Genomic DNA, 12751 nt, shown 5'->3' on the forward strand with positions numbered 1-12751 from the left:
TAGCACTTGCTTTAGTGTCGTAATTGGAAAACTGTTTTCTTAATTTTCAATTTTAACTTAATAGTCAATTCTGCATTAATTTCAATTCTAATACAACAACTCAAAGGTACAGAAAGAAAAGTTAGAAAAGAATCTTGGTGATATCCTCCACAGTAAAATTATATCAAACGGAGAATAAACAACTCAGATCGATGGTGTACAATTGTCCTGCCAGTTCTCTCTCTCATTGACTAATGTGAGAAAAATACACTTCCGTATCAATCACTCTTCCAAAATTTTCATAACGCGCCATGACATTCCCGAGTTTAGCGGATAAAATTTCCACACACTTCTCTTCCCATCAAATTCTGTCAATTTCACCCACGGTTGTCATAACTAATGATTACACGCGCATGGAAAATTGTGTGCATATGGATACACGCGCATATGTTTGCGATAGTAGAAAATTTGTGTGCACATGTTTGCGAGAGTAGATTTCAGGTTTTGGAGTATTGCTACCACTCGGCCGAAATATTAAGGTGAGTGACTACCTTTAATTCTGTGAATCCCAATTCAATGATATAATATGTTCTAGGGTTTCATGTTTTAATATAACCGTTGCTATGTATTTTGCTTTTGGAATAAAGGTCTAATGTAATATGATTGGTGAATATATTTCGATTAAATGGAAGCCTGAATCTAATATCTCTTTAGAAATTCCTTGAAAGGATTAGTTAGGTATTCGAATGGATTCGAAGAGGCCAATGCAAAGTTGTCCAAGTGGTGAAGAGGCAGGAAGCAGTGTGGAAAACAAGACCAAACGGTTACGGCCAGATGACAATGAAAGAGAAGCCCTAGAGTTTTTTGCTTTGGTGGAAAATATCAAAGCATTGAAGAAGCTGATGAATCCTATAAATAAAGGAGGTAACTCTACCAATTCTATTCATTCTAAGTCTGCACCTTGGAAGCCTGTTTTAGAGTGGGAAGATTTTTCTAATCTAACACCCAAGTGCAGGCCTTGTCATGCCCAGATGGATATTATGGCTCCTTTTAAAAATAGCTGCAGAGTTTACAGAGGAGATGTTGAAAGTGAGAAATATGTGGGTTCCGAGATTATTGATCTGAATGAAGAACCCCCCTCGTAAAACCCTTCAACCGGAGCAATCAACTTGATTTCTTAGGGTTTTGTACATTAAAGTAAGTCATCAGAGAAGTCATATATGGTGTAGTTAGTAGTGGATGCTTTTTGACAGATTGCTACCGTTAGTCTCAAATTAAAAGAAAAATATGAAAGTGTATCACGTGGTTCAAGTTTCCTGTCAAAATACACTGTTTGCTCTTTTAATGAAGTTGCGCTTAGAGATTTGCCATTAATTGGCAGCTAGGTTTAGAGGGGTGTCAGCAAGGGAAGTATTTCAGTTCTCTTGATTTTGGGAAAATTGTGAATTATTGTAACTATGGACATATTAAGTACTTCAGCTTGACAATGCTCTCTGCTCAGCAAAGTTGAAATCGAAATATACAATTTTAAAAGTATAAAATGTCAGGCGGTTTGTCGATAATTTGATCACAAAATCGGTGAGTAGTGTAAAATTGTATGCGATTTCCGCAAATCACAGTGGCAATTTGGTATATTTAGTTTTGATGCAAGTAGCGAGGAGTTGTATTAGGTGGTGTTTATAAAATAAGTATATATATATATATATATATATATATATATATATATATATATATATATATATATGAGGAGTTGTATTAAGCCGTGCTTATAAAATAAGTACATATATATCTAATTAAATGGTTCAGGATTGCAATATTGTGGATAGTGGGCAGGTATATCCTTGGACTTGTTGAGCTAGCCTTTTCGATGGAGGTCTTTCACAAAATATTTGTAGCTACATGCAAACTAGTCTTAGGTTGAACTCTTCTGTTAAGAGCCAACCACTAAGGGGTATCCATCCGGCCAAATTGGTCTAGGGCACATCCCTTTTCAATATAGGAACGGTGCACTCAACAAGACTTGATCATGGTGGGCTCTTTAAGAACCTTTCAATTGGGTAGACCAATTAGACAATATGATCTTTTTTCAAATCTGAATAAATGATGGAGCTTGGCCCTATGGATAAGTTTGCTATAACCATTGCATATAGTACATTTTGTCTAGAGATTAACCTGTCCCTTCATATGTGATACCATCACAAATTTTATCATTGTCCAACATGTTTTTTACTAGTCTCGTGCTACTTAATTCTTCATGAGTCAGGAAGACAAATCACATGCTACTCAATTCTTCACGAATCAGGAAGGCTTTGTATATATATATATTGAATTCAGCGTATAGAAAGTCGGTTTCATTTGCCCTGATTGTGCTATATGACCATTTGATAAATAATAGTAAATCTTACAACGAACAATTTAACCAAATAACAGAGTGATAGACAAACAAATCAATAAGAATAAAAATGCATTAACCCAACTGCCTCTGGTTGTAATACATCAAAGGCAAGTGTGAGTTGCAATCACATGTGGGACATACTACAAACGTTATTTCACATTAAGATGAAATCGACCACCAAAACTATGGTGTATAATTTAGATGGGTTTGATTTATTAATAGGACTAATCCGAATTGGAAATATCAGAAGAAGGTCGAGAGATTAGGAAAATAATCGGAGTCAACCTTTGACGTTGCGTGCTCATTGCTTTCAATGTGACAGAACTCAAGAAAGTAGGGAAATGGAAAAAATTCAATTTTAATCCCAACTTTGGGGATGGGCTCAGAGAGCATGAAAAAATTCCTCTGAGGCTTTGTCTCCAAACTTCAACTTTCTAAAAGCTTAGGAGCCATTATAAATAAAAGAAATATTAAATTCATATCTAAGGCTGGTGATTCGGAGGTTATATGCAATTGGAGGCCCATCACCCTTCTGAATGTGGCTTATAAGATACTTGCCAAGGCACTCTCTCAAAATCAGGCACATGCTGCCTCTAATTGTGCAGCCTGAGCAAACTAGCTTAATCAAGTCCAGAGACATTCTTGATAACATTATTGCTATCTGGGAATGGATGGAGTGGGCTCGCAAGTCCAAACAGAAGGTTATCTTTCTGAAGATAGATTTTGCCAAAGCATATGACTGCATTGAATGACCCTTCATCCTAGCTATGCTCTAGGCCCTGGGATTTGGTCCCGACTTTATTCAATCCGTGGAGATGCTTTTTGGTAATGCTAATACAAGTTCTTTTCCTTTTGAATGAATCACATACCTAGCCAATACAAGTCCTTTTCCTTTTGAATGAATCACATTTTCCTTATTTTGAATTTTAACTTGTAGCTCAGGTCATTTAGACTCGGTAGGCATTGGCTTTGTAACTTCAAAATGTGACTCGAGGCCCTATGACTTAGTTTGTACCTCTTGTAACTCAGTAGCTGAGGAAGATTCTAGACCTGTGAAGTCTCCTTATTGTTAGATGTGCTTGGCAATGCATCAGGTTTGAAGTAGACAAATCTTCAATAATCTTTTGGTTTTCTTTCCCTTTCTTCTTGAGTCTTTTCTACAAACTCATTAATTCTCACATGTGCATTTTTTATTATTTTATGAGTAGAAAATTTCAAACATCTATATGCCTTATTTCTGCAAGAATATCCAAGAGTATTCCTTCATTACCTTTCACATCAAACTTTCCTTTTTTTAGACTCTTTGAAGATATAACATTTACTTCCAAATACTTTTAGGTAACTTACATTGGGTTTCTAGCCATACCATAATTCATAAGGAGTTTTATGTGAGTCCTTCTTCAACTGAACTCAGTTCAAAGTATGGACTACATTGCTGATGGCTTTGTTCTAGCATTTGATAGCAACATTATTTTCAATCATTAGAGTCCTTGTACAATCCATGATGGATTTGTTTCTTCTTTTAGCTATTCCATTTGGCTCAAGAGTACCAAGAACTAATACCTATCTTTTAATTCCTCTTTCAATGAAAAAGTTATTGAATTCATTGGAGGTGAAATAACCACCTCTGTCTGATCTTAAGAATTTCAATCTTTTTCTCGTTTCTTTCTCTACTCTTGCTAGATACCAGTTGAATTGCTCAAATACTTCTAATTTTTCTCTTAGATACATAACAATCATCATTCTAGAGTAGTCATCAACAAAGAGAATAAAGAATTTTTATTCACTATAACTTTCTATTCCAATGGGTCCACAAAGGTCAGTATGCACAATTTCCAAGACATCTTTAGATTGATAGTATTTTCTCTTTAAAATAGTCTTTCCCATTTTGTCGATCTGAGAATTTTTGCATAAACCAACATCTGGTTTCCTCAAACTAGGGATACCTCTTACTTTTCTAAATTTTCTTATCTTGACCATATTATCAAAGTTTACATCACAGTCTTCTATGCCATAACCAAATTTCTTCCATTTGAGCAATAAAACATGAGCAATCACCAAGATCAAGATAAAATAGGTTACCTCTTGTTTATTTGCCTAATCCAATCAGATTCCCTTTTTCATCCAGTAGTCTTGCCTTGCCATGCATAAATTCTAACTTGAATCCAATGTTGATTAGTTGTGCTACACTTAGCAAATTATGTTTTAGTCCTTCAACTCAATAGGCATTGTCACATACAAGTTCTGTGGTTAATGAGATTCAGCCTTTCCCTTTTATGCAACAAGGTTCATTATTTCCAAACCTTACACTACCTCCATCATAGTGTTCAAAGTATTCAAATTTTATTCTATCTCTAGTCACATGATGTAAACATCCACTATCTATGATCCATGTGTCATTTTTACTAACATAAGAGATAAGTTCCATCTTATCTTCGTTGTATGATTTGTGATTTTTGAAATTCCTTTTTCCTTTGTACTTGTGACTCATCTTCTCATCCTTGCTCTCTTTTCTTGGGCATCTGGTAGTAATATGACCAATCTCTTGACATGAAAAATAGATTAATGGAACTTTACCTTTGTATTTTCTTCTACTTCTAGAATATTTCTTTTTTTGTAAAGCTTCAACAACTTCAAGACCACTATCAAAACTTTCCTTTGTTTCCTCTTCACTTTCTAATTGAATGTCCTTTAGTTTCTTGCCTTTTCTCTTTGAGTGAATGTTTAACTTCAAATGCAGACTAAACATTTTTGGAACCTGGAACATAATTGTCAAAGTTATCGAGCTCAAAAGCTATTAATCTTCCTACCAAGGCATCCAAACTTAACTTGTGATTTGGATCACACTTCTTTTCTTTAATAGAAGATACTCTAATTGCATAGATAGTACGCAATGTTTTGAGAACTTTACTTACAACAGTTTCTTCCTTGATTTCTCCTCTAGAAGCTCTGATTGCACTGACACTAGCTTTGATTCTTTCTACATATTTGGCAACATTTATGTCTTCTCTCATTCTCATCTGATCAAACTATCCTCTAAGACTTTCTACTATGGCTCTCCTTACATTATCATCACCACCATAGATGCCCTTTAGCTTGTTCCACATATCAAAAGTAGTTTGTAGTCTTTGATCTCATCAAATTCATCATAGTTGAGAGCAGATGCAATATCAATCTTCATGATGTTATGGTTCTTTTTCTCAGAAAGATCTCCAATAGATAATGCATAAGTAAGAGTTTTTCATTCTTCATCAAAGTATTTCAATCCTGAATAACTAATGGTGGCTAGATGAAGTCTCATGAGTCCCTTCCATGCTGAAAGGTTGTCTCTGTTTAGCTTTGGATTCTCTCTCTTATAAGACATCTTGATCTTTAGCTTAGGTCCTTGAAACCTTTCCTGCAAGCACCAAAAGATTTGATACCAATAGTTGGAATATAGGAGGTTTAACTGAGAGGAGGGGTTAATCAGTTACCACTAAAATAAATTCCAGATCCCTTAGATGTCAACAATAAAATTTAGACTCTAAAAACTGATTGCTACTATTACTCGGTAAACACATTGAAAATATTGTAACTCAGTAAATACAAAGTGTGAATTACTTTTAGTAAATCTTAAAACATTAATAGTAATTAATTTGCAAGCATAAGAGAAATATAATGAACACATGAGACACTATGATTTAACGTGGAAACCCAACATGGGAAAAACCATCAATGTAACTAGTTACTATTTTTCACTTTTCTGAAGTGACCCTTGTTAGGAGCCAACCCTGTTAAAGGTTACAAAACACACTGTTAGGTGTGACCTTTTTAGAGGATTTAGTCACCCTATTAGGAGTGGCCTTGCAAGAGGTCTTAAAACAATCCAATGGAATTGCCACACTGTTAGAGGATTTACAATCGGCTATTAAACTAACTCTGTTAAGAGATTTTAGATCACTGCTACAATGGTTAGAGAATAACAATGAAATGACCTGATTGTGATACAACTAAATTGTTGATTATAGATCTTTGCTCTAGTTCATACTTGATCTTTCCTAATTAAATAATATTTTTTTGCTTTACAAGGATATTTGCTTATCCTTCAAGTTTGCTCTCATGCGTTCCTTCTTAATTCAATCAACACACTTCCACACACACTTGAAAATCACAACTTGACCTTATATTTATACCTTCTAGATTGTCAAGTTGGCCCAAATACAAATTACAATGACCATTAATCATTACCATATTCAGCTATAACCAAGACTTAAAATAATTAAGCTTCTCATGCAAAAACAACAAAATCCTTTATTAGCCGACCCTGCTTGGTAAACACTGGTTCTAAGACAAATTCCTATGTTAACCAATAGAAGCTTGGTTAATACTATGAACTTGCAAAAATACTTTGGTAACTGAGTGAATTCAATTAACCATGTAAACTTGGTTAACACTATTTTCTGCCATAATTTCCTTCGACACTCGAGTGAGCTCGATAGACACTGTCTTTGCAGAGTAAACTTCAAGAATGCTCGGTAAATAAGGAAAACTATCTTGCTCACCAACTGATCTTGGTAAGCACTAACTAACAATTGATATAACATTTTTGTGACATCAAAGACAACACAAAATTAGACAATTGTACCCAATAGCTCTAGCTCTTTGATTACTCTAGGTATCTACTAAAGTAAGATAAACTACATCAATTTGTAACATATGTAAATCATCTCATTTGAAGTAAGTTACTTCTCATGCTTCTTAAATAACCTTAGACAAGGGTATTATCCCTAGTTTACATCTTATACACTCATGAGAATCATTAGGTAATATTTTTGTGAAGATATCAACTATTTGCTCTTTTGTATTCACACATTCCATCTTCACCTCTTTATCTTGAACTAACTCTCTCAAGTAATGATACTTGATTGCAACATGCTTAGTCTTTGTATGCATCATAGGATTTTTTGATATATTTATAGAACTTGTATTATCATAATAAAGTATCTCAAGTTCAGTGATTTCCTCCTTCATACCTTTGAGTAGTTGTTTTATCCATACACTATTTGTACAATTTACTATAGTAGCAACATATTCAACTTCAATAGTAGATTGAGATAAGCAATTTTTTTTCATGCGATTCCATGTAACCAACCTTTTTCTTAACAAAAATGCTCAACCACTAGCATTCTTATTGTCATCAATATTTTCAGCCCAATCAATATTAGTGTAGGCTCTCAATTCAAAAATTTTATTTTTCTTATTGTATAGACCATAGTCTTCTATTCCTTTCATATATCTCATTATTCTCTTAACAACCATCAAATGATTCTCTCTATGAATAGTAGATAATCTTGTAACTATCCCAATAGATAATCCAATATTAGGTTTGATATGTACTACATTTTCAATCACAGACCTGTACAATCTTGGATTCACCTCAGTTGAATCATCATGCTTTGACAATTTGTGTCCTACCACCATAGGTATGCTTACTGGCTTGGAATCTTCCAATCTAATTTTTTTTAGTATCTCCTTTACATATTTTGACTATTTTATGTATGTACCATATTTCATCTCATGTACTTGCAAACCCACAAATAACTTGATTTCTCAAAAAATAGATATCTCAAATGCTTTCTTCATTTAATTTTCAAAAGCTTTACATAAATTATCTTTCTGCCCAAACATGATATCATGAACAAAATTTTTTTATATTAAAATACATTTTCATTTCTCTATCTTTACGTACAAATTGTTGTTATCACTCATCCTCTCAAATCCAATCTTTACAAGATAATTGCGAAGCCTTTCATACCATGCTCTTCTTGCTTGGTTCAAACCACATGAATCTTTGGACTACATACCATATTTTTTTTGTTAGCATCAACAAATCCTTTTTGTTGTTCTATATAAACTTTCTCTTCCAATATGCCATTCAAAAATGTAGATTTAACATCCATTTGATAATCTTTGAAACATTTCTATGTAGAGTAAGAAAGCAGAGTTCTTACTCCTTCCAATAATGCAATAGGAGAGAATGTTTTTCCATTATCTATCCCTTCTTCTTGTGCATACCCATTGCAATCTAATCTTGCCTTATTCCTTGTGACTTCACCATTTTCATGTATCTTGTTTCCATGCACCCACTTAGTGCCAATCACATTTTTATCTTCTAGTCTAGGAACTAGAGTCCATATTTTATTTTTCTCAATCTATTTAATCCCTTCTTTCATAGCTTTACTCCAATCCATATCTTCGAAGTTGGTTTTCACTATTTTAGTTTCACGCATGCTAAGAAAACATGTATCATTTCTCAACTTGTTCCTTGTCATTGGTCTTGCATATTTATCTCCAATAATTTTTGCAATAGGATGATGTCCCTTGACATATTTTGACAATCTTGGTTCTACTCTATTTTCCTCATTTGGTCTCTCAAATTCTAAATCACTATGTACTTCTCTATCAAGTAGTTCAACATCTCTTTCATGTATAGTAATCTCAGAATCTGAATATTCCTCCACTTCATTCTTTAACTCAACACGTGATTGTAGCTCAATTCCTTAATGCAACTCGACATTAATAGTATGCAACTTGGCAGTCACTAAAACTTGTTGATTTGCAACTAGATTTACAAAATTTTCATTAGTAGGCATACCTTCATAAAAGTATACAAATGATTTGTATTCCTCTAGTTTCTTCATAGGTTCAACCTCATGTGCTTTTGTATATTCATCAAATTTCACATTTGCAATTTCCACATCTTTGTTTTAGATTAAGGTAAAAGCAGGTTTTGAAGGGGCCCCGAAACCCATTACATCAAAGAGAAAGATAAACTATTAAGCACAACTAGGTTTTAAAAGGACCTAAAACCAGCCAAACAATTAAACCAGGTTTTGCAGGGACCTGAAACCAGCAGATATGACCAGTAAAATTAACCAAAAACTTTGGAAACTGAAAGGAAAAACAAACTAGAGCAAAGCAGCCAGGAAGGCTATCCAAACCAGATACCAGAAAACTAGAGACAAGACCATAACACCAACCCAGAAGAACCAGTCAGCATAAGGGAACAAAAGATTATCCTTTTAAAATGAGGTTACCCTTACGCGACCGAAGGGTCATATCTAAAGGGGGAGCAAAAGGCTTAGCCTTCTTCACTTTAACCGCAATCCAACCGTCCTCAAACTTCGCTGCCTTGGTCACCCAATCCTTAGAGGACAAAGACCCGTAGAACCCAAGGGACACAGAGGCCTCAACAAACACCCTATGAGAGACAGACGACAACTGATCCCTAGGAGGGTCAACCAAAGCAGGGGGAGAGACCAAATCCTTAACCACGAGCTTGGAAAGAACGCTACCCACAGCCACTGAATCCACAAGATGAGATGCCAAAGCATCCTCCGCAACCACTGACACAAAAGGAATACTAGCCTCAACCTCTGAAATTGTAGGAGCAACCAAGGATTGTTTCACCGTATAATGCTCAAAGGAGGCCCCAGTCCACCAAGAGGGGGAACGCCTGGGTTTGGGTTTCCCAGCTACACAATGAGCATAAACGTGACCCGTCAAGTGGCATTTCCTGCAACGAAAAGGGATTCCCTCGAAATCCAACATTTGAGACCAAGACCCCCTCGAGGAATCCAAACAGACCACCTCAAGAAGACCTTTAGAAACATCCAAGTCAACAAGGAAGCGAGCACAGGTCGAATGGAAAATATTCAAAGTGTTAGCATCCACATATAAGAAATCCCCAATAGCGTTCCCAATAGATTCAAAAATTGAATCCTGCCAAAGATGTATCAAAAGATTAGGGAGCTAAACCCAGATAGGGTACTTATTAAAGGATTCCGAGAGAGGATCAATTTCCACAACTTTATTAGTGTTAGTATTTAGAAACTTAAAAGTTTTACTTCTTGTGGAATAGCCAAGGAATATGCCTTCTTCACTTTGTGCATCTAATTTACCATTCCTAAAATCTTTGAGAATATAACGCTTGCTTCGAAATACCTTAAAATATTTTGCATTGGGTGAGTATCCGTACCATAGTTCAAAAGTTGTTGAATGAGTACATTTCTTGACTTACACATGGTTCAAGGTATCTAGATAGTTGTGTTTATAACCTCTATCTAGTATTAATAAGAAATATTCTTCTCCATCATGAGTTTCCTAGCATTGTCCATTACAAATATGTTCCTCCTTTCAGCAATTCCATTTTGTGGAGGGGTTCTAGGGGAAGATGTTTATCTTTTGATTTCTCTATTGCTATAAAATATCACAAACTCATTTCATGTACATTCTCTTCTCCTATCAAATCTCAAGCATTTTAGACTTTTACCCATTTCATTTTCAACTCTTCCTCAGTACCACTTAATCATTTGGAAAGCAATAGATTTTTGTTTCAAAAAAATAATTGTCACCTTTTTATCTTTGCACATCAATTAGTCCATGCTAAGTTAATATGAACAAATTTCTGAAATTCCTTTACAGGTATGAGTCTTACTCTTAAAACTTGACTTTGGCATCTTGCATGACTGACATTGTTTGAAAATTATATTGTTAGGTTTCTTCAGTTTAGGCAAACCTCTTACTCTTTTCATGTTACTGATACTAACCAAGTTATCAAAACTAATATGACATAACATCTTTTGCCATAACCACACATCACCAAATTCTACAATTAGATAGGTATCATCATCCACATTAAGATAGAATAGATTACATCTAGTTCGATCACCTTTACCCATTAGTTTTTCATCAATATCATATATCTTAGCAATCTTGTTCTCAAACTCAACCTTAGAACATGAACTATTCAGTTCTGACACACATAACAATTTATAGTTAAGTCCTTCAACATAATAATGATTGTCACATAAATTCTTTTCTATGAGTTTGTTAAAACTTTTTCCTTTTATCACACATGATGCATCATTACCAAACTTTTCACTATTTCTATAAAAATAATTCAAGGAAATGAACTTGCTTTTATCTCTAGTCATGTGATATGAACACCCACTACCAATGACCCATCTATTATTGTTGTTCATATAAGACACTAGTGTAGTTTCCTCATCCTCATCAAAATCATCCTTCTTTGCAATATACACCACTTCATCATCATGATTTTTAGATCCATCTTTGGTTCCCTCTTCTTTAAAGTAGCAAGACTTCTTACCTTTGTTTTTGTAATATTTTTTTTCTTCATCTCTTCTACATTTGTACCTATCTCCACCTCTTTAGTTCTTCTTCTCTAGAAATTTAGAAGAAATATGACCAACCTCATTATAATAGAAATACATGATAGGTAACTTATCTTTGAATTTTCCTTTACCTCTGTGAAATCTCCTTGCTAGTAGTGCTTCAAATTGTTCTACATCCTCCTCATCTATATTATTGTCACTAGAAATATATTTTACCTTCGTCTTCTTCCTCTTCCTCTTCCTCTTCCTCTTCCTCTTCTTCTTCTTCTCCTCATTAGGTTCCTTCAATGACAATTTAGATTTGAAAGAAGATTCAACATTGTCAGATTTGAAGTTATCAAAATTAGATAGTTCAAAAATAATGATCCTACCTACCAGTCCATCAAGAGTCAGATTAGAACCTAGTATACATCTTAGTTCTTGTATTGGAAAACATATAATAACATAGATGGAAATAAGTGTTCTCAGAACTTTTCTTAGTATAGTCTCATTATCTATGTTACAAGTAGATCCTCTTATGGAATTAAAAGCATCTTTTATTGTAGAGGAATATTGAGCAACATTCTCACCTTCTTGAATTCTCATATCGTCGAACTTACCTCTTTGAATTTTAGATTTAGTTCATAGAATATTTGTGTCTCCTCCATAAATCATGTGAAGAGCATCCCACATTTTCTTTGCACTATCACAACCCTTTATGTCATCAAACTCAGTATAACTTATAGCAAAGGTAATCTCCAACATTGCTTGGTTGTGTTCTGTCTTCTTTTTCAATTCTTCAACAATTAGGGGCCCAACAGGTTGACATGCTTTGTGATGATGATATATTGTGCATGATCTCCATGACCTCATAGGTGTAGCTTCATCAAACTCTTACATGCAGGAAATTTATCTCTATTAAGCTTGGGTACCTCTTTTTTGACATCTTGATCTATTTTCTTCTAGTACCTTCAAACTAAATCTCTTTATAAAAGCCTCTGATATCAATTGTTGGAATTCTTTAGAATAATTAAGAGTGGGATAAATTAATTATAAAATGTCCAGATGTACAAATAAATTTTTTCAAAGATTAGTGAACCCATATCCGTAAAACATATTAATCATGCATGCAACCATTAGATCATACAATCAATTAAACTTGTAGGTTACTGTCAAATCAAATTTGCATAGATGTAAGCATGAAACATAATAGATTTAGTAA

At 34.3% G+C, this 12751-nt stretch overlaps 1 protein-coding gene across 4 annotated transcripts; it reads left to right on the forward strand.

Moving 5' to 3' along the window:
* Positions 1–338: 338 nt before the first annotated feature.
* On the forward strand, positions 339–1554 carry LOC149554903 (uncharacterized). 4 transcript variants are annotated; one of them, XM_089833544.1, is made up of 3 exons: positions 339–518; positions 694–903; positions 995–1554. In XM_089833544.1, exons 2-3 carry the CDS (start codon positions 726–728, stop codon positions 1102–1104), a joined length of 288 nt encoding a protein of 95 aa, XP_089689670.1. In that variant the 5' UTR covers positions 339–518; positions 694–725; the 3' UTR covers positions 1105–1554. The 4 variants fall into 4 exon arrangements, with proteins under 4 accessions (XP_089689670.1, XP_089689669.1, XP_089689668.1 ...); XM_089833543.1 differs by having other exon boundaries at positions 345–518; positions 714–1554; XM_089833542.1 differs by having other exon boundaries at positions 346–518; positions 708–1554.
* Positions 1555–12751: the final 11197 nt, after the last annotated feature.

The sequence above is a fragment of the Cupressus sempervirens genome, chromosome 5 (assembly GCF_028749045.1).
Source record: "Cupressus sempervirens isolate cs-2001-9-10 chromosome 5, ASM2874904v1, whole genome shotgun sequence".
Lineage (NCBI taxonomy): Eukaryota > Viridiplantae > Streptophyta > Pinopsida > Cupressales > Cupressaceae > Cupressus > Cupressus sempervirens.